This window comes from Rutilus rutilus (assembly GCF_951802725.1).
Source record: "Rutilus rutilus genome assembly, chromosome: 14".
Lineage (NCBI taxonomy): Eukaryota > Metazoa > Chordata > Actinopteri > Cypriniformes > Leuciscidae > Rutilus > Rutilus rutilus.
In genome coordinates, this window is record NC_140219.1 from 13,319,931 (window position 1) to 13,347,639 (window position 27,709).

At 37.4% G+C, this 27,709-nt stretch overlaps 2 protein-coding genes across 3 annotated transcripts; one reads left to right on the forward strand and one right to left on the reverse strand.

The window, feature by feature from the left end:
• Positions 1-22: 22 nt before the first annotated feature.
• Positions 23-22,191, forward strand: itga6l (integrin, alpha 6, like; the record flags this gene model as incomplete). Its single annotated transcript, XM_084431023.1, has 29 exons — positions 23-376; positions 532-818; positions 871-1,387; positions 7,310-7,359; positions 11,538-11,750; positions 12,092-12,219; positions 12,374-12,465; positions 12,620-12,857; positions 12,978-13,088; positions 13,438-13,654; positions 13,784-13,989; positions 14,072-14,163; positions 14,464-14,591; positions 14,808-14,897; positions 16,286-16,350; positions 16,547-16,698; positions 16,783-16,926; positions 17,014-17,129; positions 17,465-17,621; positions 18,138-18,221; positions 18,321-18,400; positions 18,871-18,945; positions 19,197-19,299; positions 19,628-19,804; positions 19,978-20,088; positions 20,269-20,379; positions 21,614-21,712; positions 21,844-21,969; positions 22,134-22,191. The coding sequence occupies 29 exons, from the start codon at positions 23-25 to the stop codon at positions 22,182-22,184; spliced, it is 4,374 nt and encodes a 1,457-aa protein (XP_084287149.1). The 3' UTR covers positions 22,185-22,191.
• chrnb3b (cholinergic receptor nicotinic beta 3 subunit b) lies at positions 22,043-27,691 on the reverse strand. Of its 2 annotated transcripts, none has more exons than XM_084430856.1 (6): positions 27,441-27,691; positions 26,661-26,809; positions 25,362-25,406; positions 24,720-24,829; positions 23,770-24,637; positions 22,043-22,782 (listed from the first exon to the last, which is right to left on the reverse strand). In XM_084430856.1, the coding sequence occupies exons 1-6, from the start codon at positions 27,544-27,546 to the stop codon at positions 22,636-22,638; spliced, it is 1,425 nt and encodes a 474-aa protein (XP_084286982.1). In that variant the 5' UTR covers positions 27,547-27,691; the 3' UTR covers positions 22,043-22,635. The 2 variants fall into 2 exon arrangements, with proteins under 2 accessions (XP_084286982.1, XP_084286981.1); XM_084430855.1 differs by having other exon boundaries at positions 26,661-26,812; positions 27,441-27,665.
• Positions 27,692-27,709: the final 18 nt, after the last annotated feature.

A 27,709-nucleotide genomic window follows, 5' to 3' on the forward strand; every position in this document is an offset into this window, starting at 1 on the left:
TCGACTCCGTACTTATGAGAGCATGGCCCACCACGGTCCGGGCTCTGTCAATTCAGCGGCTTGCCGCATTGTTCAAAGAGGGCTCCTATGTACCCCTCCGAACGTTTCAGATGATTTTGGGCCTTATGGCGTCAGCATCATCAGTACTCCAACTAGGCCTACTGTGAATCCGTCCTCTTCAGCTGTGGCTAGCACCTCAAGTACCACCCCATGCATGGCGCTCGGGCCTCTTGAAGATCAGGGTGGACCAGCGCTGTATCAGAGCTCTGGACCCCTGGAAAAACACCAGCTGGTACCAGCAGGGTGTGAGCATGGGTTTGGTCTCAGAGAGGAGGGTCATTTCGACAGACGCTTCCAACCTCGTTTGGGGAGCCCTGTACGAGGGCAGGCCTGCCTCTGGCCTCTGGTTGAGCTCCGAGAAACGCCTACACATCAACTGCCTCGAGATGAGAGCGGTTTTTCTAGCCCTAAAAACCTTCCTCCTGTATCTGGCGGGACAACATGTCAGTGGTCTCCTATATAAATCACCAGGGCGGCCTCAGGTCCCGCAACCTGTTCGCCATAGCCACACAGCTACTGCTATGGGCTCAAACCAACCTGCGCTCACTCAGGGCAGCTCACGTGCCGGGCACGATGAACACAGGAGCAGACATGCTTTCTCGGGGCAATGTTCCCCCAGAAGAATGGTCACTCCACCCCCAGACGGTTCTCCTGCTATGGGAGGTCTTCGGGAAGGCAGAGGTGGACCTCTTCGCCTCAGAAGACAACTGTCACTGCCCAATCTTCTTCTCAAAGAACAGGGACGTGCTGGCCCACGAGTGGCTCAGCCTCCCCCTTTATGCGTTCCCCCCGGTCTCGATGCTCCCCCAGGTCTCTGCGCAGTCCTACTGGTAGCCCCCCTCTGGCGAACCCAGATTTGGTTCCCAGAGCTAATGCAACTGTCTGTGACAGCTCCGTGGCCAATCCCGCTGAGGAGCGACCTCCTTGCGCAGGCAAACAGGACTATCTGGCACCCCAGTCCCGATTTGTGGGCCCTCCATGCATGGCCGCTCAACGGGTACCCCAGGACCTCACACAAGGTGTCCTGAATACCATTATGGAGGCTAGAGCTCCGTCTACTAGACGTCTCTACCACCTTAAATGGTCAGTGTTCTCCAGCTGGTGTTTAGCTCGGAACCTCGACCCACACACTTGCGTAGTACCAACGGTACTTTCCTTTCTCCAAGAGCTACTGGACGCGGGACGTTCCCCCTCCACGCTCAAAGTATACGTGGCAGCTGTCGCAGCCTTCCATGTGCTGGTGGCCGGCTCGTCCTTAGGAAAAAACGACCTCATAGTTCGCTTCCTTAAAGGAGCCAGAAGGCTTAACCCGCCTCGGCCACCTTCAGTGCCGGCTTGGGACCTCTATTTGGTCCTATTTGGTCCCCTCTTAAGGGGCCTCCCTTCGAGCCACTTCAGTCGGTTGATTTAAGACCTCTCTCTCTTAAAACCGCCCTGCTGTTGGCACTGGCGTCAGTCAAAAGAGTGGGGGACTTACAAGCGCTCTGCACAAGCGCCTCCTGTCTTGAGTTTGGGCCTAACGACTCTAAAGTCATCCTTAAACCAAGACACGGATATGTACCAAAGGTGCTCTCAACACCGTTCAGAGCCCAGGTTATTTCGCTATCCGCCCTCCCAGTTTCGGGAGAAGACAGTGATGCTCACACGCTCTGCTCCGTCAGAGCTCTGAGAATATATTTGGAGCGTTCGGCCTCTTTCAGACAGTCCGAACAGCTCTTTGTCTGTTTCGGGGGCCGCACCAAAGGGCTGCCGGTCATGAAACTTACGCTATCTAGATGGATAGTCGATGCTATTGCTCTGGCATACACCTCACTGAGCCTCCCGTGTCCCATAGGTGTAAGAGCTCACTCCACAAGAGGCATGGCCTCCTCTTGGGCATGGTCCAGTGGAGTTCCTATCGAAGATATTTGTGTGGCGGCCGGCTGGTCCGTTCCGTCTACATTTGCAAGGTTTTATAACCTAGAGGTTCCTGCTCTGCAGGCACGAGTTCTCTCCATCTAGGCCGTGGCTCTATGGACCCAGGCCGGTGTGGAACTCAGACACACTGTTGTGACTTCATTTATATGTGGGAATAATATTCTAGGTCCCTGGCTCTGTCGACCCAGCCCTATTCTGATTTCTGAGTGGCTTTGTGCTTCACTTTATACTTGCATGTCATTTTAGACCTGACGCTCTGTGATATTCAGACTACTCTGTTATAGTCCCGTGGCTCCCTGGATTCTCAGAGTAGTCACAAGCGAATAGCACAGCGTTTTAAAATGGGTTCCCACAGCGTTTACAACGCAGTACGAGAGAACGTTCTCGTTCACGTACTTGGTTACTTACGTAACCTCGGTTCCCTTAGAGATAAGAGTCTGGCAGGACCCCAAGTCTGGCAGGACCCCAAGCGCTCCTATTGGATCACGCGCTTCTGCTCATTCGCCATAGGTTTGTGCAGCTGCCGCAGCACAGCCAATCAGCTCACTCGCGCGAGCTATGATGTTCTCGCTGTGCAGCTGCAATGCGTTTTAAAATAAAGGCTTCAATATTCTCGAGAAAAGGAGTTTACCACAGCGTTTACAACACAGTACTCGTTCCCTTATCTGTAAGGGAACCGAGGTTACGTAAGTAACCAAGTACGATTTCCGTCTTTTTTACGACCAGTACTCGTCAGTTAAATGTGTGGCGTTTTGAAGTAAGTTAGGCCTAGCGCGTTTTCTCAAAGGCACTCTCTCGCGCTCTCTCTGCCCCAGGCCCGGTTCTGTGGAGGTGCTATGCACCCTCAAACGCAAGCAAGAGCAGCCTCGATCGATACTGTTATGGCGAAACAGATTTGCCAAACGCTCCAGTGCATATTTGTGCTTATTTGTTTTCGCGCTCTGGAGAAGGCAGAAGTTTTTATTCAGTGCTGAATTATGCAGGCTCGCAAAAACTCTCATTAACAAAGTGTAACTTAGACAAGATGTAAGAGATGTGACAGCGACATACATAAATGCTGGATTCACTCTGCACAGGACCGAAATATGACATGTTAAAATAGTAATGCATTTAAAGCAATGTAAAGGCAGACTAATTGAAAAATATTCATTGCAAAATATTTTTTTAATTCTATGCCAATTATTGGTAAAACTGTCATCTGATTGTGTAATTGATCAATCTAGCAGTCATCCTATATCTGTGAATTATCATGTTCATAACATATAGGCTAGTCATTAGCCAATAATCATTGATGAAAAATAATGTTTCTTCAATTTCTCTCTTTTCCCTGTCAACAGGAGCTAACTACATCCCAAAGGCTCTTTTAAGAGCCTCAGCACTGAGCATCTTTGGCTTTGTAAGTATGTTTTGACTAACTATCAGATGCATTATGTGATTAACATATTGTAATGCATAACTTGCAGGGCGCTACACTTACATTTCTTTTTAGGAGCACTTGTGAGAATCAAGAAACATTTCTGATTATTTTCAGTTGTACACTTTTTTTCAGGATTTCTTTGAATAGAAAGTTCAAAACAACAGCATTTATCTGAAATAGAAAGCACTACTGTTCAGTCAGTATTATTATTTTTTGGTTGTTAAATACTTTAATTCAGCAAGGATGCATTACATTTACCTAAAGTGACAGTAAAAACATTTGTAATGTTACAAAAGCTTTCTATTTCAGATTTAACTTTGAAGGGCCATAAAGTTACTCAGTGTACCTTTAACGTACATTCAGGCAATTAATAGAGTTCCCTAACAAGGGATGTGCAATAAAGCTATACTATTTAAACTAACTCGACTGGTAATAACTGCTGTTGCACAAGTTGTTACCTCGTCTATCCATGAACAAATTTAGATTAAATAAACTCATGACCATTTCTCACACATTTTCTCAGTTTTTTTGTTTTGTTTTGTTTTTCAGATCAGCCATCAGTGGCAGCCACCAGTCAAGACCAACTGGGATGCTTTTTCATGCTTGGTGCATTTCATCTTCATGCCTCAGATTTTCTGAGGCATTAGGCAACGTCTCCGCCGCGGTTTAATGACGAGAGAAACGCTTCTGCAAAGGGACGGATTGTCCGACGAAACGTTGTGTCGTCGTAGGAGAAGAATGTGGACAAACGTTGACACAACATATCAAAGGTTGACTTGCTCATCCTAAAATTTCAGACCCACTGCTTCTTGTTAAAGCTCGCCACAATATGCTCCCACCAGTCCTGATCTCTCTCGCACACAATAACTGAAGCAAATGCACAGGCTGAAATGATGGCCCGTTTCGTCCTCCTCCGCCTCATAATCATGGTGATGTTTGGCGAACTTTGCATATATCGCAGAGCTAGCATCAATCATATTTTGCGTTCGTCCATCTGTGCATGATAATTTAACCCTTTAAGCATACACGATGTTTCAGATACTATGGCAAGTGTAAACACATGAATCGGATATGGGTCACAATTGAAAGAACGTGTAAACGGATGGTCAAAAAAATCGGATATAGGCAACAAATCAGAAATGGGCATCAAGACCTGCAGTGTAAACGAGGCCCATGACAGTCGCATTGGCACATATCTGATTTATATCTGATTTATTTCCACATATAAATGAGGCCTGAAACCGATCTCGAAATATCCGAATGCATGCGTTTTTTTCCTGTTTACACGTTCATAGAACACATCCAATCTGTGTCACATATGAGCAAAAAATCGGAATTGGGTTACATTTCACTTGTAAACGAGGCCTTAGAGCTGTTACACAGTACATGAAAGATCATTTTCAAAAATCCATAATAGGGGCACTTTAATTTTCCTTGCTTTTATTTTGTGATTATTTTAATTCCTTACTGTGTAAAGCACTTTTGATTGTCAAAGTGTATGACGTGCTATATAAAAACTGCCTTTCCTAAAGTTGCATCACAATAAATAAATAAAATGGATGTAATTGATTGTGACAGTGAATAAAGAATATGCTGATGTACATGGACTCAAGTCACTTTTTTGGAATTTATTAAATTCGATAGCATTCATGTAAAATATAAATAATTAAATAGTGTAAAATGAAATTGCGGTATGGGCATCTAACTGTAAAATTAAATTGCGGTAAGGGCATCATACTGTAAAATTTAATTGCGGTAAGGGCATCATATCGTAAAACACATATACAGGTAAGCTACCATAAAGGGGAACTTACAGTAACTTACTGGCAATAGTGCTGCCAGTAAGTTACCGAAAAAATACAATAAAATGTCTAACAGTGTACGTTCCTACTCTCACCTATGGTCATGAGCTGTGGGTCACGACCGAAAGGACAAGATCCCGGATACAGGCGGCCGAAATGAGCTTTCTCCGCAGGGTGGCTGGGCGCTCCCTTAGAGATAGGGTGAGGAGCTCGGTCACTCGGGAGGAGCTCAGAGTAGAGCCGCTGCTCCTCCACATCAAGAGGGGCCAGCTGAGGTGGCTCGGGCATCTGTTCCGGATGCCTCCTGGACGCCTTCCCGGGGAGGTGTTCCGGGCGCGTCCCACCGGGAGGAGACCCCGGGGAAGACCTAGGACACGCTGGAGGATTATGTGAGGGAAGGGAGAGGGAAGTCTAGGCGTCTCTGCTTAGACTGCTGCCCCCGCGACCTGGCCCTGTATAAGAGGAAGAAGATGATGATGATCATTTTAAAGTAACCTATGAAGAAAAAAAATGAATGCATTTATTTATTTATTTTATTGTCTACTGTCACAACGTTGTGGGTAAACAGATCTTTGTTTTATATATCAAAAGATAACTGATGAGGTGAGGAGGACAGACCTTTTTTTTTTTAAGTATCTCAACCAATGGTTACCAGTGTGGTTAGTACAGGAAGTATATAAGGAACTTCTTCTTTGCAAGAAAACTATTCCCTGTTTGAAAAAGTAAATAGACAGCAGAAATTTTTTTATAGTAATTTTACAATGATTCATTGGGCATTTGTTACTGTTTGTATATTGCGTAAGTCATGTTTAATTTTTTTTTTACTTATTTAAACCTCTCTTATGAAATGTTTATTTTAAATGATTGCTTTAAAATGTTTATTTTTAAATACATTTTGGTGATTGATTTGCATAGATAGTGCAAACATATGGTTGATTGATAATTTATTTATACTGCATATCCAGTAGTGGACATTTCATGTCTTAACCTGTGGGCATTATCAGTTTTTTCAGGCACTGCACATCATCATATTCATCAGCCAAATAAAGTCATAACTGTGGCACTTGGCAACACTGTGATTCTGCAGTGTTATGCACGTGGAGATAACATAATTTGGTATAAGCAAATTGCTGGACAACAACCTCAAGTCATATCAGCATTTTTGAAATTGTCGGAACCCATATTTTACAAAGAATTCAAAAATGATCGATTCTGGGGCAAGAGATTGAGCAACAACTGTAATCTGACAATTTCAGGCATCACTCAGTCAGATGAAGCAGTGTACTATTGTGGATTAAGAACATCATATATTGAGTTTGGAAGTGGAACACATCTGATAATTAAAGGTAAAACAAACTTATTAACAAATAAAATTATCACAATGACTTAATTGAAACACTGTAAAAAATGTCTAACCTCCCTAACTTAAAATTTTCTAGTGACTGGTCACATCTAAATTTTTCAATTGGCCCAAGTGAAATTCTGTAAATTATCAAATTAAATTTACAGATTTTCACTTGGGCCAATTGAAAAATTTAAATGTTACCAGTCACTAGAAAATTTTGAGTTAGGGAGGTTAGAATGTTTTTACAGTGAAAGCAATGCATGCATTATAATGATTTCATTTGAATTTAGTCTATCATGTACATCTGTAAAATAAGAAATATTTATGCATTTCTAAAACAATGAGTTAAAGAAAATTGTTTAACCCTTTGGGTGTTTGATTGTAGGTCAACAAAATTTTGCATCAAATATTTCAACGTCTGATCATCTAAATGACAACATGCAGAGTCAACAAAAATGCTATGAAAACAGTACAAATCAAGTCAAGAGTGGTAAACAGATTTTATATTACAGAAATGTATTTATTATACCAATATCTTATGTATTCATAATAAACATTTAGTGTGCATATTTCAGAAGACATTTCAGAAGAAAAGGTCTATCCAGCAGTGCTTGGGTTGGCATGTGCTTTAGGATTTTGTGGAGTTCTAGTTTTTGCTCTCGTGGCTTTCATATTTACGATAGGTAAGCCTGGAAGTAGTTTTTGTTCTTTATTTTTGCATTTGTCTTTGAAAATGCATATTGTTGTTTCTGCATCTTTTTCATACAGTGCGAGGCTCTGGACAAGACAACCAAGTTAGAGGGCAGTCAAATGCTCAGGTAAGAGGATGATTTGCTATCTGTAATAAAGTGGAATCTATAATTTTAGTAATGCAGCAGTTTAGTTTAATTTAGTTTAATTTAGTTTAGTTTGTAGCAGAACAGACACTTCTAGACAGGTCCCTTCACAGACCACATTAAGTGCTAAACTAGGCAGGGTTTTGTTCAGCACCAACAACAAAATTGTATTTAATTACAGTTAGTTTTCTACTATCATGTTGCTTCTGGAAATTAATATAGGCCTTTAATAGTGTTTTTTTTTTTTTTTTTATTGTTATTTGTCACTGTTAATGGTTTGCTTTAATCTTATAAATGTGGTGAATTAGCATGCAATAAGTCAGTTTTATTCATTTGGTAACTTTCTCTTCAGGACACTGATGATGAGAATTTGACATATGCAGCCTTGCGATTCAGTCGGAACAAAATGAAATCTGGGAGAAAGAGTGAAACAGCTCAGCAGTCTATGTGTTTACATATCTAATTCTTTAAATGTTCAGCTATTATCTGTTCTGTTGTGCTGTATAAGATGTAAAATGATGAGTTGAATAAATACATAGTGTTGAACATGAAGAGTAATTTTATTCATCACTTACATTGGTCCTGTCTATTCATTTTTCCTCAACAATATTTTAAGTCTCATTAGAAGAAAAAAAAAAAAAATATATATATATATAAAGCATTGATAATAAAGTATATGCCTTTACAAGTCCTATTACAACTGTTAAGGAGGACTAAGAAATAAATGTCATTGTTGTTTAATCCAAAAATACATTTAAAAGACTATCTTGAAGTACACTAAATATAAATCTAATTGAAACAATACACTTGAAAGAATAAGAGGGCTAACCAACTACAAATCAATTTCATGCATGTTTGTTGATAAGATGCACAAATACTTCATATACTCTTCGCACTCAGACTCAGCAGCTGATGCAGCAGTGAATGGATTTTTTCTTCTGACCTGTAAAAGCAATGCTATGAAGGTGTTGTTGTGCACAAATGTGTGATTGCTGCTCTGATGATTGTGTGGTTATGGTGTGTTCCGTTGTAGCTGAAAACTGGAATAAACTGGACTAAACCTCTGCAGTGAGCACTGGTTACATTAGTTTGCTAAGTTTTCATGTGAGCTTATAGGTCAAGTTGATGACCATCAGAAGGAAAGGGGATCAGTCAATCTAATATGGCTACTTAAAAGTGAGTGATTTAGTCGCACATCAAAATTGTAAATGGATTATAAAAACAGAACACTTACCACAAAAACTTTAATTTAGTATTCTGGAACAGGACAGCGTTGCAAACTGTTTTTTCCAGCTTTTGACAGTTAATAGTCAAATATTCCCTAGCGACCACAGGTTAACTTTTTATTATTCTCTTTCTTTTTGCACGTGTAAGATATTATTATTAATAATATTATTATTATCATTATAGGTCTGGATAAAAAAATAAATATAAAAAGTTTTGGTAACATTTTTATAGCGAGTTCCAATTTCATAATCAGAAATAATATTGGTAACACTTTACAATAAGGTTCATTAGTTAACATAAGTTAATGTATGAACTAACATGAACTAACAATGAGCAATACATTTATTACAGTATTTATTAATCTTTGTCAGTGTTAGTTAATAAAAATACAGCTGTTCGTTGTTTGTTCATGTTAGTTCACAGTGCATTAACTAATGGTAACAAATGTTTAAATTAATATTAACTAAGATTAATGAATGCTGAAGAAGTATTGTTCATTCTTAGTTCATAACCAATGAACCTTATTGTAAAGTGTTACCATTATATTTAAGTATGTTACATGTTACATGCTGTTTACAGTAAAGATTTGATTTATTTACTTGTTTGGAAAATTTTCTTCCACAAAATTAGAAATTAAGAATTCCTTTTCCTTGAATTAAGTTTCCTTGCCTTGTAACCTGAAATAAATAAAGCTTAGAGCTTCAAGCTTTCATCTTTTTCAATTTTTTTGACAAATATTTTTTATGTAGTGTATACACAATACACCTCCTATGAGAATTTGTGATTATGTGAGGGAGGGTTCAACTTCAGTCTTGACTTAGGCTCCGCCTCCACCACTGTGCATGGGCTGAAACACCAATCTTGGTTTCTAGTGTTTCAAAGTCTGCTATTTGTTAAGTGTGTTAGCCGGACCTCAGTTTCTCAGACAGGCCGTTTGTATTTGTCATTTTCAAGAGAGAAATAAAAACATCAATGTATAAATATATTATATAAACATAACACAAACAGTGTTGGTAAAAAGTCCATCCTGTTATATGAATGCCACTAGTTCTGACCCCAAAACACACAAATAAGAGAGGAGCAAAACAAGATTTTGTGTCTCTTGGGACCATCAAATGTAAATTTCTGGAATGCATGCATGTTTTTAAATATCAACTTGTGTTTGGGGAGCGCTGTTGAAGTGGCCTTGCATGTGTGAATGATTGTTTTTATGTGCATGGGCTTCTATCTGTGCAGGAGTGCATCTGTGCTTATACGTGTAAATGTGTGTGAGGTGGTGCAGATCATGAGACCTGTTATTTTAAGCGGTTTCATTGTACCGCTCTTGTCCTCCTGTCACCCTTACCCACACTTAAGTTTCCCATGACCACTCATCTCTACTGACTTACACCATCCTCAGTGGGTTTCTCAGTAAACAACTCACTTGCCGCCGCAACAACATTTAAAGTTTCCACAGGATGTACAGCTATTTTTGTCACAGTTAAAGTTAGTAGTGCTCAGATGCATGCTGTCATTTAAGAGAATAGGCTACTTTAAAAAGTAATCTCTTAGAAACACTTTTTATACGAATTAATTTTAAATTAGGGTATTAGTTGACTAGAGTAGGTTTAGGGTTAGTTGACATGTACTTAAAAAGTTCCTACTTATAGTCAGTAGTAGAATGTTGGGGGACCATCAAAATAAAATAAAATAAATAAAATAGCAGATATTAAACAGACAGTCTACTAATACTCTAATGAGAGTTAGTTGACATGTACTGTAGGTGCAACTTATAGTAAACAGAATGTGTTGAAAATAAGAGAAAATAAATTTTTACCATTATTATTTGTCATTTGCATGTTGTTGATCATCCGGAAGGCAGCTCGTGAGACCTTATACCTTTCAGTGCTAAAACCACAATGATGCTTAAGTTTCCAAACCATGGCCACTATGTGCAGAGACAAGTACTGCTACTCAATAATGTAATGCAAAACAAAGGCCAAACAACCGCACCATCATACCAGGACTAGTTGTCACACATGGAATTTGTCACATTATTTAACTTCTTTTCTGTAACTTTTTTTCTAGCATTTTGTGAATTATGAACCCATTTAACCCATTCAGTTTGATAATTTTAAGGGGATCTTTCCTAGCTGTAGAGTTGAGGCAAGTTGTCACCTTTTCGTGTTATTTTAAATGAAATAAATGAATACAATTGTTTCATTGTGCAGTCATCGTGGCAGTTAAAGAGATAGTTCACCCAAAAAATTGTATTTGGTCATCATTTACTCACCCTCAAGTTGTTCCAAATCTGTATGAGTTTCTTTCTTTTGTTGAACACAAAAGAAGATATTTTAAAGAATGTTGGTAACCAGACAGTTGACTGTAGCCATTGACTTCCATAGTATGTTTTTCCTATTGTGGAAGTCAATGGCTACGGTCGACATTCTAGTCTAGAAATCTCTAGCGCCATCTTTTGGTGAAATGTGTTTTATTTGTCCGGACAAAACGGATTTTAATTTCCATTAAGACAAACAAAAAACAACAAAATGTGATTTGGCCTCGAGGTATTTAACTGAATATTTGAGGTTTATAAAGGTAGCCTATACCTTATATATAAAGGCCATGTTTTATACCTTATAAAACAGGCCTATATATTTATATAGGCCTATGTTTTGTTTGTTTTTAAATGTCTTTGTGGCTTGCTCGTGTACTAAAGTTTCTTTCTCATTGCAAATTGCACCGTCATAACATGTTGATTCTTATCTTGAACTTGATTAAACTCCCAGGAAATCATCGAGGATTAAAGGGCATGTGTTCACGTTTCCTTTGCAGGTAAACATTAACTTTCTTTACTGTACAGTTGGTCTTATCCACACCCTGAGAACATAAATCAGCCAAGGCTATTCGTCACATCGCCTCACCCTACGGTGATCGTTTTTCTTCTGGAGTAGATCTCTTAGCCCATTTCCAGCTCCAGAGAGGACCACCATCATGTTGTTCAGTCAGTGGAGTCTCCTCCTGACCGTGTGGATGCTTCGGCCACCGCAGGTTTCGGCTTTTAACCTGGACACACAGAACGTGATGAAGAAGCGTGGAGAAGCAGACACTTTGTTTGGGTTTTCTATGGCCATGCACCATCAGCTCAAACCTGCAGAGGAGCGCGTGTGAGAAATCTTTCTTTTTTTTTTTTTTTTTTTTTAAGCGAACACGTGATAATTGTTTAAACTTTGCAGCATTGTGTTACATAAAAATTGCATGTTATTATTTTTTTAAACGTTTTAAATGTTCAGCAGCACAAACTTTGACAACGCTTTGTAGCAACCTGCACGTCTCTCACATGCATTCGTATAGGCTACAAGCATAGGCCTAAATGAAAGTATCATAATTGAACAATATCTAATTACTAAAATGAATATTAGATATGCTACTACGCAATACATAACGGTTATCTATCTATCTATCTATCTATCTTCTATCTATCTATTGACATCACTTGCATCTTCAGATTGCTGATTGGAGCGCCTCATGCTAGAGCATTGCCCGTTCAAAATGCCAATATATCTGGAGGTCTGTACAAATGTAAATTCACAACACAACCTGATGACTGTGAACGCATTGCCGTTGATATAGAAGGTTGGTGTGGTTTACTTGATTTATGGTTTGTTTCTTTATTCCTCATTTTTTTATATTGTAATGATCAAAAACTTTTTTATTATGTGTATTAATAATACAAGCAGTTTAAGTATCCCTAAAAAAGCATTCTCAACTCACTTTTCTATACTGGCAGCTCGTCCTAGGGAAAGGACAGGAGTAGACTATAGAGAAAACCAATGGCTAGGTGTTCGTGTCCGAAGTCAGGGCCGAGGAGGCAAAGTAGTGGTAAATTGTGCTTTTCATTTTAACTGGTTCTTATTCATTGTGAAAGTATTTTATTTAAAGTTGACACCTCAAACGTAAACTCTATATTTGTGAACATGTTATCTTACTGTTTTAATTGACGCTATGTGTAATGAATATGCTCTGTTTTATTTAGACTTGTGCCCACAGGTACCAGGATTGGAGTTTTACCAACCAGCGGTTATTGGGCAGATGTTTTGTCTTGGAACAGGACCTTAAATTGGTGACGGATGGAGTGAGCACAAGATCATTTTGTAGGAATCGGGAAGCAGATAAGTACAAGTTTGGATACTGTCAACAGGGTCTCTCTGTAGCATTTTCCAAAGACAGCAAATATCTTGTATATGGAGCTCCAGGAGCCTATGACTGGAAAGGTACTGCAAAGCATTTTTTATTGATAATGTTAAACTTCACACATACAGTAACAGTAAAGTCTGTAGTATTACCTCGCAACCTATCATTTATAATGACTTCTTCTCCTTTTCACACTTAAGGCATTGTTCACATGGAGCCTGTAGATGACTTCTCTCTAGAGATCTATGAAACAGGAGATCATAACCAGCAACAACACGAGCTTATTCCTGTGGACATCAGCAGCTTTTTAGGTGATCATAGTCAACCTACTATTGTGTACCAGAGGCCAATCTATAGCACAATTGTTTAGAATGCAGATCTGTTCAAAATAAAATATTACTGTAAATTTTGACTTATCTGATGCAGTAGTTAGCAATACATAAGCAACTATAAAATGAGGAATACATTTTCTTTAAATCATACTGTAACTTCCAGAAGTTTCAAAGAGCATTTATTAAAAATAAGCTACAAAAATGACTCATTCTGAACTTACTAGTGAGTATTAGTGAACTTCAGGGGAAACATTTAATGATAAAATAAGTATTTTATGTAATCTAATATCATCCATTTATCAACAGTTTTCCTTCTGTTATTTCTCAGGCTTTGCTTTAGATACTGGGATGAACATTATGAAGAAAGGAGAGTTGAATGTTGTGGCGGGGGCTCCGCGCTCATACCACAGTGGGGAGGTTTTGTTGCTAAGACCGGATGAAAAGGCAGAAAAAAGGAACTTGAAAGCTGAACACATCCTTCGAGGTCCAGGTTTGGCCTCCTCCTTTGGCTATGACCTCGCTGTTCTTGACTTAAACGCAGATGGGTGAGTTTACACTAGAAACAGATACAATTATGACCAAACAGGATGTGATTGTAAAGTGTCTTATGTAATCACATCAAACTGTTTTACAAGTTTAGTCTATTAGAGATGACAATTTCCTCATTGCCTCAGGTGGGATGACATCGTGGTGGGTGCACCTGAGTTCTCTGAGAAAAACATGGATGAAGATGTAGGAGGGGCTGTGTACATTTACATCAACCAGGCCGATAGACAACCCTGGAACCAAATCGAACCAGTGTGTCTGTACGGGAAAAGGGACTCCATGTTTGGACTAGCAGTGGCGCACATTGGGGATATAAATCAAGATGGATTCCAAGGTTGAACAAAAGGTTATATATACTTCAGTCTTGAGCCTCAGTTTTTCAGTATATCTGACAAATGATCTTTTCCGATGAACAGATTTTGCAGTGAGCGCTCCCAATGAGGATACAGGGAGAGGTCGAGTGTACATACATCATGGTTCAGCTGAAGGCTTTCATCAAAAACCAGTGGTTCGTAAAAGGATTTGCATATTTATAATTAATATAATTCATTTATATATAAATTTGTATCAGTTATTTTGCTTTAGATTTAAATTGTATTTAAATATATATTTTTAACACTTTTTAATTTCATAATATTATATGTTATATTTACAAAATATATTATATTATATTATATTATATTATATTATATTATATTATATTATATTATATTATATTATCCAGCATGATTCATTATACAGATCTGGTGAGGAATTTTGCATTTGCAACTTTTTTCAAAGTGACTGTTAAAACAATCTCTTTTTATAGGTTTTAGATGCTGGAGACCACGATATCAAATTGTTTGGCTATTCCTTGGCTGGAAACATGGATATGGACGGTAACGGTTATCCAGACCTTGCTGTGGGTTCACTTTCAGATACTGTGCTGGTTTACAGGTTGGATGCTTCCCACTCTGATAAATCTATAGATTCAATGCTGATCAGATCTTTTGCATTCATATAATTCATCATATGAAGTGAAAGAATAACCAGACACACCCCACACTATAAATATACTTTCATTAAATATCTTTTTTTTTAGGATCTGTACATTTTAGAATTCTAAATGAATTACGTTAATATTATTAATAAATAATATGTTCTTTTTTTAAGGACTAAACCAGTGGTAAACATAGAAAAGACGTTGACATTAACACCGAATAATATTGACTTCAAGGCACATGACTGCAAGAAGAATCCATGGTGAGATAACAGCAAAATCTAACACTAAGAGATATATATATATATATATATATATATATATATATATATGAAGAGTTCAGATGCAAAAGCCTCTAAGTGCCATCTGAAATTTTCTTCTAGAATGATCATTTTTATCAAGCTTGTATATTTAAGTTCAGTAATTTCACTTAAATGACAATTAATAGGTCATTTTCATTGCCATTTAAGTGAAATTACTGAACTTAAATATACGAGCTTGATAAAAATGATCATTCTAGAAGAAAATTTCAGATGGCACTTAGAGGCTTTTGCATCTGAACTCTTCATATATATATATATATATATATATATATATACTGTATATACACTGAACAAAATTATAAACACAACACTTTTGTTTTTGCCCCCATTTTTCATGAGCTGAACTCAAAGATCTAAGACTTTTTCTATGTAATAAAAGGCTACTTTAAAATGTGCAGTTTTACTGACACATAAAACTAAAAAAAGTTTTTTTTTTACTGCCACATAAGACCAAAAAAAAAAGGGGGGTTGTTGATTGTGGCCTGTGTAATGTTGGTCCACTCCTCTTCAATGGCTGTGCGAAGTTGCTGGATAATTGGCAGGACCTGGAACATGCTGTCATATACACTGATCCAGAGCATCCCAAACCTATTCATTCATGCTGACTGCAGGAATGTCCACCAGAGCTGTTGCCCATGAATTGAATGTTCATTTCTCTACCATAAGCCGTCTCCAATGGGCGTTTCAGAGAATTTGGCAGTACAATAAAACTGCACATTTTAGAATGGCCTTTTATTGTGGCCAGCCTAAGGCACACCTGTGCAATAATCATGCTGTCTAATCATAATCTAATATGCCACACCTGTGAGGTGGATGGATTATCTTGGCAAAGGAGAAGTGCTCACTAACACAGATTTAGACAGATTTGTGAACAATATTTGAGAAAGAATTTTACATAGAAAAAGTCTTAGATCTTTGAGTTCAGCTCATGAAAAATGGGGAAAAAAACAAAAGTGTTGCGTTTATCATTTTGTTCAGTGTATACTTGAAGAGCTCAGATGCAAAGTGCCATCTAAAATTTTCTCCTAGAATGAGATTTTTTATCAAGCTTGTATATTTAAGTTCAGCAATTTCACTTAAATGGCAATGAAAATAACCTATCAATTGTCATTTAAGTGAAATTACTGAACTTAAATATACAAGCTTGATAAAAAATCTCATTCTAGAAGAAAATTTCAGATGGCACTTAGAGGCTTTTGCAACTGAACTCTTCATATATACATGTGTATTTTAAAATAATAATAATTTGAGTTATAAAAATAAACATACACACTTATATACATTTTTGTTTCTTTCTTCTTCTTCTTTTTTTTTTTTTAAATTTTCAGCATTATTACAGCTCAGTCCTGTTTCACTTACACTGCCCAGCCACCTACATACAATCCCAAACTGAGTGAGTCCATTTCCTGTTCTTCATACTGCATTAAATATCAAAACAAGAATAAATGTCCCACAGCAATCTGTATGAGTCATTCCAGCTGGGTGTGTTTGATTAATTATTATATCTTGGCAAACAGCTTCTTGTCAAAGCAATTTCTTGGAACTTTTTGAGGCATGTGAAATTGCATTTGATAGTCACCTTTCTGTAGGGATCGAGTACAAGCTGAAGGCTGATACAGTGCGCAGAGAGAGGGGTCTTCCTTCACGAGTGGTCTTTGTGAATTCTGAGGCTGCGCAGGGAGACCGGGAACTGCCTGGCCAGGGCAAACGAGAGTGTGTCCAGACCAAGCTCAGGCTGCTGGTACTATCTACTCACACTCTGATTTGCTGGTTTCAAGAACTGAAAGTGAGAATTTATGATTAAAAACCATTGTACTGTTTTCAGGGAGATATCCAGGACAAGCTGACCAGCATTTCCATCAGCTTATCTGTTTCTTTGCCATCTGACAATCCAAAACAGACAATCAGAAACCTCCCTGACTTAGAGCCAGTTCTAAACGCTCTACAAGAAAACACAACCAAAGCAGAGGTATATTGCCATATCACTTCCTTTATTGCTGTAATATCCTACTGTCTCAAACATGGCTTTCTTTACCACATACCTCTTATCTCCCAGGTCACCTTTATGAATGCCGACTGTGGAAGTGACAACATCTGCCACAGTAACCTGCAGCTCCAGTATAGCTTCTGCACCAAAGACCAACAACAAGAAAAATGTGACCCTCTATCCATGTAATATCATTATCTGTGTGGCTTGTGCAAGATTTAGAACAATACACTACTGTTTTTACAGTTCAAAGACCACATGATTTATTTTTGGCATTTGGCATATCTCAATATTTAGCTAAAGTTTTGTTGTTGCTATAACTGCAAAACATGTACTGACAAATCAGGACCAAATCAGGGGTATAGCGTGCAAATTAAGTTATAATCATATTGTGTAAGCACTACGTAATGCAAATTGCATATTAGCTACATATTTGACGTGTGTTTGGCCTTCTTGTAATATAGACTTAAGTAGCCATCCTTGGAATTGCTCAATTTGGCTGTATCTTTGTGTGTTGAAGGGAAAATGGTGTTTCTGTCATTTCTCCTGGTGATGAGAACGTCGCCCTGGAGGTCACTGTAACCAACATAGGTGGAGATGATGCACACCAGAGTCAACTGTCTGTGACGTTTCCAGAATTTCTGCACCTATCATCAGTCATGCCAAAGAAGAATAGTGTGAGTGTCCTATTTCACTGAAAAAGTCTTATTGTGTTTCGCTTTTTACTGTAAGATGGACACATTTGTACAATGCTTCATTGCATCTGTTTTGAAGGACTGTCATATTCAGGCCTAGACTTGTACACTTGAAAAAATAGAATTTTGGATTTGAAAAAAAGTCTCACGTTGTTCCATACAACTGTGTAAAGTAGTTCCTAAATTAAACTGTATGCACTAAATTACATTGTATGCACTAAATGTATGGTTCTTACATTTTAAAATGTTGCTCATTATGATGTACACATTCTGCCTTATATTTATCATTTCACTCACTAAACACTGACTGAACAAACACTTGTCGAGTAAAGCTAAAGCTTGTCAAGTAAAATTTCAATGAAATAAATCTGTTAAATTAAGTTCACTTGATTACGCACATTTTTTGAGTAACAAGGGGATTTTTTTTAGTGTACACTGTTTCAGATTTTGCATAGATGTTTTCAAATACCATTTGTTTTCGTTTTTATCGCTGTGTAGGAAACCCAGGTGCAGTGTAACCCCAATGAACACAAAACACAGGCTGACTGCCAACTTGGAAATCCTTTTAAAAGAGACTCGGAGGTATGAAGAGTAATTCAGATTCTCTCAAACCATCAAGCATGCTTTCAATATAATCAAATCTGTCAGTCTCCTAACCTAGGTTCTTTTCAACGCTTTCAGGTTTCATTCTACCTGATACTAAACACGGAAAGGCTTTCCTTGAGAGTGACAGGCGCTAATGTGACAATGTCCCTTAAAACGTAAGAAGAGTCTTGCTTAGCTATGATGGTATCTTCTAGGTACCTCTAGTTTAACTGTTAATCAACATTTATAGAAGTGGTACTATAAAGTTTTATTGCATGAAAAACAAGCTAATGAAGTTTTAAAGTTGAAATGTTTTAGTGTGTGTGTGCGTGCGTGCGTGCGTCTGTGTGAGCTTGTTTATGTGTGTGTGTGTGTGTCCTGGTAAACCCTACATTATGGGGACAAAATTTCATATTACAAAATCATATTAATTGATGTTTTTTTTGTTTTTTTTTATATAAATGCTTTCTATGATTCATAGATTTTTCTTAGGTGTAGGATTCATAGGTGTAGGGTTAGGGGATAAAATACAAAGTTTGATTAGTAAATCCTTATTTCTATGGAAAGTCCCCTTAAAACATGGAAACCCAATATGTGTGTACGTTTCATTTTTTTCTCTTTTTTTTTTTTTTTTTTTTGTCAAAAGGATTAGCATTCAAGATATTCCAATAGTTGTTGCAGAAGCGAAAATTATCTTTGACCTGCATCTGAATGTCACTGGGTAAGTCTTATTAATTGTTTTAAAAAAATGATGTAAAATACCATTTAAAAGTTTGCAGACAGATTTTCTTTCTTTTTTTTCTTTTTTTTTAAGAAATGTGTATTTTTATTTAGCAAGGACGCATTAAATTGGTCAAAAGATTTCAAATTAATGTTGTTCCTTTGAACTTTCTATTTATCAAAAGCACAAAAGCAGCACAACTGTTTTTTTAATAATGAATGGTTGTTTTATTATGTATTGTGTCTTTGTAGTGTTGCTAAACCTTCCCAGTTGTACTTTGGAGGAGAAGTGAAAGATGATAAATCAATGAAATCAGAAGATGATATTGGCTCTGTGGTCCAGTATGAGTTCAGGGTTGGTGTCTCAGTCCCCCTAATGTTACAGTGATGAATTTCTCTGTTTTACTATTCATTAGCATTAACTGTAATTTAATCTGGCATAATCCCTTACACTTGCTAGTTGCTAGGTTTACAAAATGAATGGTTATAATAATAGCCTAAATTGTAGATATTATCAAATTTATATCTCCAATCAAAAATAAATCAGTAGCTTATCACAGAGAGTGCTATTGCATTTATGTCTGTAAATATACAGTATTTAGATGTATATTATACTTACTGGGTTTAGTACAATTAAAAGCCTGTTGATTTTGTGCTTCTTGTGCTTCTACTTTCTATGTCAGATTATTAACATTGGTCGGCCTCTGAAGTCCTTCGGTTCTGCAGTGCTGAACATTCAGTGGCCAAAAGCAACCAAGGAGGGAAAATGGCTCATGTACCTTGTGCAAATCAGCGATCGAGGAAATAATATTATTCACTGCACACCATCAGAGGCTATAAACCCACTCAGATTTATCAAGGTAATTCCTTCATGGGATATAAAGTTAAATAACTATCAATTATTAACATCAACTCCCACTGGTTCTACTTTGCAGCTTTCTGTATTTGATGAATGATAAATCCTTAGACTCAGACACAATATGACTTCTGACACTCTGGTAGAGGTCACTGATTCTATGTGCTCACTTCTTAGGCGTCATCCAGAGGAAGGCGTGAACTAGAGCGTGAATCAGGCCTGAAGGCTCTTGCCTCCACTGCTGATTTTTTCCCCTTTTTGGGCAACCAAAGAAAGTATAAAACTCTGGTAATTTCACTTTACACATGATTTTATACAATTCCACTGACCAGTGCTTTATTTTCATTTCACTACTATCACTAGTTACTAGTATTGTGTGCCTTTAAAACATATATCAAAGGTTTAAAGGTACTTACCTTTGTCGAGTTCTTTGCAAGTGTATCTCTACCTTTCATGTTGCCGCCCCAGACGTGTGCTGACGACTTAAAATGTGTGGAGATAAAGTGCCCTCTTGAGGCACTGGACAGCACTGCAGGCATCGTCCTTCATGCTCGCTTATGGAACAATACTTTTCTTGAGGTACACTTGCTGACATTCTTTTTTATTTCTGCACTGTAAGACTTAAAAGTGAAATTTACAGAATGAATTGAGTTCAATTCATTAAAATAATATTGAATGTTTATTGCAGGTAGTAGAAAAAAGAACTCAAACTGAAAGAGAAATTTTATTTTCAATTCAAATGACTTTAGTTACAGCATTTCATTTGGTTTAGTAGCATATGTGTTAAAAAAGAAATGTTGCTTGCTCAATCTATGTTGATTAATGCAGCAAATTCCTCAATATTTGAAAATTGTGGTAGCATGCATGTGTGCTATTTCCAGCTAATAATTAACAAGATTTTATTTTATTTTATTTAAGTGTTAGTTCACCCAAATATTTTAATTATACTTGTACTTGTTTTTGTTGTTGTTGACATTAAAAAGTAAATGTCAGTGCATTGTTTTATTATTGTTGCATTGTTGTATGTAATACTTACAGTAGGCCTACCTTATGCCTCTGAATCTATGCCTGCCTTCCTACCCTCATATCAATATCAAATTTATTTCTAGAACAGTTCCAGTAGTGGGATTGAATGTGAGATTGAATTAGTGCACTCAATAACATCCACAATGGTTTCGGACACCCAAATAGCTGTTCCCTCAAATAGTGCTCTATTTAAAGTTTTTTGGCTTTTAGTATGAATATGTTAGCCTTACTGTTATGTATAAGCTAGAGTGCTCCAAAACAATGACAAAATTCGCATTTAGAAGACCAAACCCAATGTTGAAAATGAAAATCAGGTTGATGTTAGAATCCAACGCCAGATTGACATTAATCTCCAATGTTGGAAAGACATTATATTATGGTTGAAAATGAAAATGACGTCAGAAGCCAACATCAGTCGGGTTCTGACGTCAATCCGACTTTCATTTCCAACCAAAATCCAACGTCTCTCCGACGTCGGATGCTGACGTCAATCTGACGTCAACCCGACTTTCATTTCCAACCAAAATCATCCCCTGACTGACGTTACTGCTTTATACTCAAGGACGTTGACAGAGTTGTAGTGGAGTAAAAAGTATGATATTTGTCTTTCAAATGTAGTGAAGTTAAAGTAAAAAAATTCCGAAAAAAATAATACTCAAGAAAAATACAGATACTCAAAAAGTGTACTTAAGTACAGTACTCAAGTAAATGTACTTTGTTACTGTCCACCTGTGGTAACATATGTATAATAACTAGTTGATTATTGACAAGATGGCTTCTTTTACAGGAGTATAACTCATTGAACTACTTGGATATTGTACTGGATGCATCTCTGACCATTAATGGGACTCGGGAGAATATTGGGATTCAGCCATCCAATACTAAGGTTACGTGTCATGTAGATTAGCATATACTTAAGCATATTAGATAAGCTATTTTTATTTGATGTAGTAGTAGTAGTGATTCATAAGAAGTGTATTAGGCAAAGCTCACTCAGTGTTTTTATGACTGATATAGGTGAAGCTAACTGTTTTTCGTGAAAGGAAGCCTGCTTTGCTCAGTCGAGTCCCGTGGTGGGTCATTCTGCTCAGCGTACTGACAGCACTGCTGTTACTAGCTTTGCTGTTCTACTTGTTATGGAAGGTAAGGTGACCCTTTTCATACAATATCTTAATTAAAACTAATACTTGATTTACCAGAAGCAATATAGAAAACAAGTGTAGTTACATGTTAAAAAAGGGAGTGTTAAGTTGCTTCCATATTAGTGTTTTTGACTGAACCGTGTTGTATTATTTTGTGCTCCTCAGTTTGAATGCTTAACTTGTGGAATATGTGCCCAAGAGAAGAAGGTTTATTAAGAATCAAGAGAGGAACATATGACCAAACAGAGGTGTGTCTTCTCAAAGATGGACAAAACAGTCTTCTGATTCTGTGGAATTGTTTTCCTGCACAGGTCAAAAAAAGATTAGCTTTCTCTCTCTTTCTTTTTTTTTTTTTTAACTGTTTTTTAATGTTGTCTGTAAATAAAAAAGAATGAATAACTAAATTATCTACAAACAATAGATGTCTTACAAAATAAAGTTGTAAACAGCATGTTGTATCACTTAGGACAGGTGATGCTACTCTGCACATTTTACATTTGACTAACATTGCTGGTCATCTTATGATGTTAATCATAAATCTGAGTATTTAATGCAGTGAAAGAACAAATTACTTCTACATTGTAATGTGCGCTGTCTGCACTATTATTGGAAGTACAATAATATTCTCATTTGTAATGTGATGGATTTGACTGTAATTCTGGACGTCTCATGGAGAAGGAGGAGGGGGTGAGCTCAGGAACATCTTCAGGGCAGGTGTAAAGATGAGGATGGTGCCAAGAACAGATACAGTGAGGAATGCCCAGAGGAAAATCCTGTCCAGCACCTGGGCCACAAACTTCCAGTCCTGTACTACCTGCAAGAGCCAAAGAATATTCACTAACACTTTACAATAAGGTTCCAATAGTTAACAGGAACTAACCATGAAAAATAATGTTCATTTCAACCGTTGCTACTGTATTATTCAAATCAAAGATTGTATCTGTTAATATTATTTAATGGAAGTGAACATGAACTAACATTGAACAGTTGTATTATTATTAATACTTTAACGCATGTATTTCTCAGTGTTAGTTAATGCAACTAATGAGACCTTACTGTAATATTCATTGCGTCATAATTGTCACGACTGCCATATTCATCATCAAATAATAGTCAGCATAACACTTGATTAGCGTTAACATTTTTATTCCTGACTTTATCCTTAGCATCAACAGTATGCCAGAGGAACCTTATTACTGCAAAACATCATTAACTTTATAAAATAATAAATTGTCTGGCCAAAATATATTTAAAATATATGGTAAATATATAAAGTATTCAGTGCAGCTTTAGAAAAAAAATTTCAAACTGAAAATGGTTTTATACATTTTTATATAAACTTTCAAATGGCAAAATATATTACAGAATGTTATTGAATCAAGATTCAATAAAAAAAAAAAAATGCATTTTTAAATGTGTTTTGGACAAGATAAATATATTTAGATTTATACACTACTGTTCAGAAACTTGGGGTAATTTTTTATGCTTTTAAAAGAAGTCTCATTTTAGTGGAAACAGTGGATTTTTTTTTTTTTTTTTTTTTTTTTGATAAATAGAAAGGTGAAAACAGCATTTATTTAAAATAGAAATCTTTTATAACAATGTAAATGTCTTTACTGTCACTTGGATCAATTTATTGCATCCTTTCTGAATAAAATGTTTATTTGTTTGTTTGTTATTTGAAAGTTTGTTTGTAACAACTGAACTTAAACTTTAAGGTATATCTAAAAATAGCTTTATTTCTATTAATATTTGCAGTCATTCACTTTACATTCATCTTCAGACATTTTCAAGTCCTTACCTCTCTAATAAAATGATCCTTCTTAATGTGACTTGAGATGTAGCGGACCGAGTTGGTGGCTTGCTCCAGCATATTAATCAGAGCCTGACCTTCTCCTTCAGGGCCTTTCTTGTTCCTGGGCTTCAGGTCAGGGCTGTGGGGCTCCAGCTCTGGGTACTGGTAGCGGTCAGTGTTCCCCCTCATGCAGAGCAAATGTGGCAGTCGCTGGAGGAACAGCGTACGCACCCACGGAGACATCGGGTGGTAAGTAGCTGAAGAGCGGTGGTGTACGTTGATGACAAACACGGTCACGATGATGGAGAGAGTGACAAAGATCATGATAAAAAGCAGGTACTCCCCAATCAGCGGGATAACCTTAGAGGAAGAAGGGATGATCTCTTCAATGACGAGGAGGAAGACGGTGAGAGACACCAGGACGGAGGTGGAGAGGGAGACTTTTTCCCCTTCATCGGACGGAAGGTAGAAAACCAGCACTGTTAGGAAGGACAAGCCCAGGCATGGAATAATGAGGAAGAGTGTGTAGAAGAGAGGAAGGCGTTTCAGGATGAACGAATATGTGATGTACGGGTAGAAGAGGTGGCCGTCTCGCCGGCTTCCTTTGACCCCAGTCGCACTGAGAATCTCCCATTCGCCGTTATCAAAGAAGTCCCTTCTGTCCACCTGCTGGTTGAGGAGCACTAGTTCAACCATGTTTCCATCATATGTCCAAGAGCCAAACTTCATAGAGCAGTTCTGGCGATCAAACGGGAAGAACGTCACATCCATGGTGCAGGCTGATTTGTAGGTGGAAGGGGGGGTCCAAGTGATCATGCCATTGTTCCTCACAATGACTTTGGTCATAAGTGAGCCTTCAAAACGTCCATCAGCACTAAAAGTGAGTGGACAGGATGACATGTTTAATATTCCAAAATGATGAGTTACTGTTGTATTAGATAGCCACACAAACTTACTTCTCATATAAAACAATGTCTGGGAGCCAGACGGTCTCTGACGGGACTCTGATAGAGGTGATGCCACCATAATTATCAGGGTTCCAACGCAGTTTATAATCCAGCCATTCCTACAAAGAGTTTATTATGACAAGCATATCCAATTTTCCCATGTTTGTTTCATTACTTTTCTATTGTCAATGTCCGGTATCATTAGCAGAGAACTGCTAATTTAGTCTTTTACATCATATGCATTTTCTGTTATTTTCAATAATGTTGCTAGAAACAAGCATATATAATGTATGTTTGGGGATGTGTACCATCAGAATTTTAGGAAATTATTTTATATGTTTCAATATGTTCAATAAAAGGTATTTATCTGACAAAATTATTTGGCAAAAAAGGGTAAACTACAGCTACAGGTTTTATTGTGTGCAACAACAACAAAATGCAAAGAAAAGCAAAAAGCTCACAGGAAAAAGCATACATTGACTATAACATAATCCGTTGTTTATATTTCATTGGTTCTGTCTTGTTTTTGCATGTGTTCATAATTTCTTTGTATTACAGCCTGGGCAAAAATAATATTTTTGACTTGAATACAACAAATTAATATTAATTTACCAGGCGAAACATTTTTACATTATTAAAAATGTTATTTACCTGCCATAGCCACACATTAGTGGTCATGAGTTGGTTTTTCTCATCCTAAATTCATAAACAGAGAAGAAAGAAAGATAACACCATAAACAACTGAGATATATATGTGAGATTCAATATATGTGATTATTTTGCATAACTCAAGTCAAGTCTAAATTCTAGTGAATAGTGATTGTATTCTAATCATTTCCAAAGTCTGTTGTAATACACCATAAAAAGAGCACAAAGAACCACAAGACATCAATCAAAAAACAGAATTATATGATTATCTATTTTTCTTGAGATTATGAGACAGTTGTGGTGCTGAGAGGGGTGACTGGAGCCCAGATAATAATAGCTGTCTTTATTTATTTTCCATAGCCCTCAAAATCTTTGGCTATATCTTTTGATAAACGTCCAGCATAACCACTTTCAAAGCCATCTTATACTCTGAATTACGAGGCACTTGGGCACCTGTGCCTTCAGGCAGTTTTTAAATCAATAACATCAAACAGGCACATCTGAGCCCTTATCAAGTAAATCAAATTGCAAGATGTACATGTAACAACAGTAAGTTGACGTCATCTTTTTTTACTGTTATTATCATGGAGAGATGCAATTAGCCCTAATGGCGCAACTTTGTTTATTATTACTAATTTGTTTTGTCGACAATTAATAAAATGCACATTGAAGCTGACAGATTTCTCAGGACTGTCAGTATCATGGACTGAAGACGGTTTTATCCAAAGAGCACATTATTTGCTCATTCAGGCTCACTACTGCATTGGATGTTAGTTTGTGTCTATGCATTTGTTTGAGCTAGCAATCTAGCTCAAATTAATACCTGCAGCATTTACTTAGCAAATATATTTTCTTCAGGCTGAATTCCTGTCAATTTATTTTGTATAATTTAATCACAAAGGGAAATGGTACACCGATGGATTTGTGTGGAGTGTGTGCACACTGTTAAAGATGTGAAAGCTCACTGGATCTCTGCACTTTTAATAATTCAGCCTTCAGAACAGAAAAACCCTTTCAGAGAAAGAGCAAGGCAAAATAAAACCAGGAGAATGTGAAAAAAAGTTGGAGGAGGAGAGCAGCAGTAAGGCAATATTTTCTATTTATAGACTCTAAGGAAGCAGATGCCCCTAATATATGCCTAACGTAGAGAGATGTATTGACTTAATAAGTCAATAGCGTTCAGAACCACGGACAGCTCCATCTGCTGTATTTCAGCACCAAGGACAGAGACAAACGGAGTACCGTCCACAGTAAGGCTTCCAAATGAAGTTTAAAATAGCTGGATCTGTATGTTTGTCTTACCACATCCACTAGCTGAGATATCTTCAAGCCAAAGCGGACCTTCACAGAGTGGTTTGCATGCAGAACAGGCCTGACCCAGCGCTGGTACCCCTGAAACAAGTCCCTGAGCAGAGCATCTTCTCTTTGTGCCAGAGATACAAACTCTCTAGCTGCTAACACACATACTTATTACATTACATTATTGATATCATTTCTACAACAATCACTGTTTATACTATCTCAATTGATAAGGTATTAATGTTACATAGTAGATCAAATAATAGTGTTATACTATTAAAGAGTCCTGTTATAAAATTGAGAGTCATAGACTAAGTACACTAAGTGTAATGACACACAAGGACAGACAGAAACCAGACACTTTCATAGACATGGCAGTCAGCAGAAGTCCGCTCACTGCGTCCTCCACAAATTGTTTACTGACCTCAACTGAGGACAAGTGCACTCATCAGCAACACATTTTGAGATACATTAAAGTAAATCAAAGAATCACAAATCTATCTATCTATAAGATTTCGTATAATTTGTAGATTTTATTGCTGATACATTGAACGAAACTTTGTTCAACGACTTATTCAAGATGTGCAAGGCATGAACATAAATCATTCTGATAATAAATAATTAACGATTACAAATTGATTTCAGATAATAAAATAACTCATCTCTTTAGTGACATCCATTATAGTCTATAACTCATAAACTATAAAAAAGGATGCTAAACACACTAATATAACCAAGAAAGTACTTTACAGGGCAGAGAGACAAGGATTGGTTTGCACTTACCAGGCGTGGCGGCGATGATGCTGATTAACAGGGGGAAAAGACCAACGACTGCCAACGTCATTTCGAAAGAAACTATTTTATATTGGCGTGACACGTGACAACGCATTAATTGCTCTTTAAAAACAAGTTTTCATAGCAAGTGATACAAGTTTGTAGTTTTTATTTGCTGTTAGTAAAAGCAGAGGATGGGAGCGAATCACTCCCAGAGAGAATCCATTCAGGTGCGCGCGCCCGCGCTCCGGTCCCACACTAGGAGAGGAGGAGCGCGC

Excerpts from the sequence above, each read along its gene's own strand:
- chrnb3b (XM_084430855.1), bottom strand. The coding sequence starts at position 27,546 with ATGCGTTGTCACGTGTCACGCCAATATAAAATAGTTTCTTTCGAAATG. Across the intron at positions 26,813-27,440 it reads CATCATCGCCGCCACGCCTG|CAGCTAGAGAGTTTGTATCT; the intron begins GTAAGTGCAAAC and ends TATGTGTGTTAG. Across the intron at positions 22,783-23,769 it reads AGGATCATTTTATTAGAGAG|GTAGTACAGGACTGGAAGTT; the intron begins GTAAGGACTTGA and ends TGGCTCTTGCAG.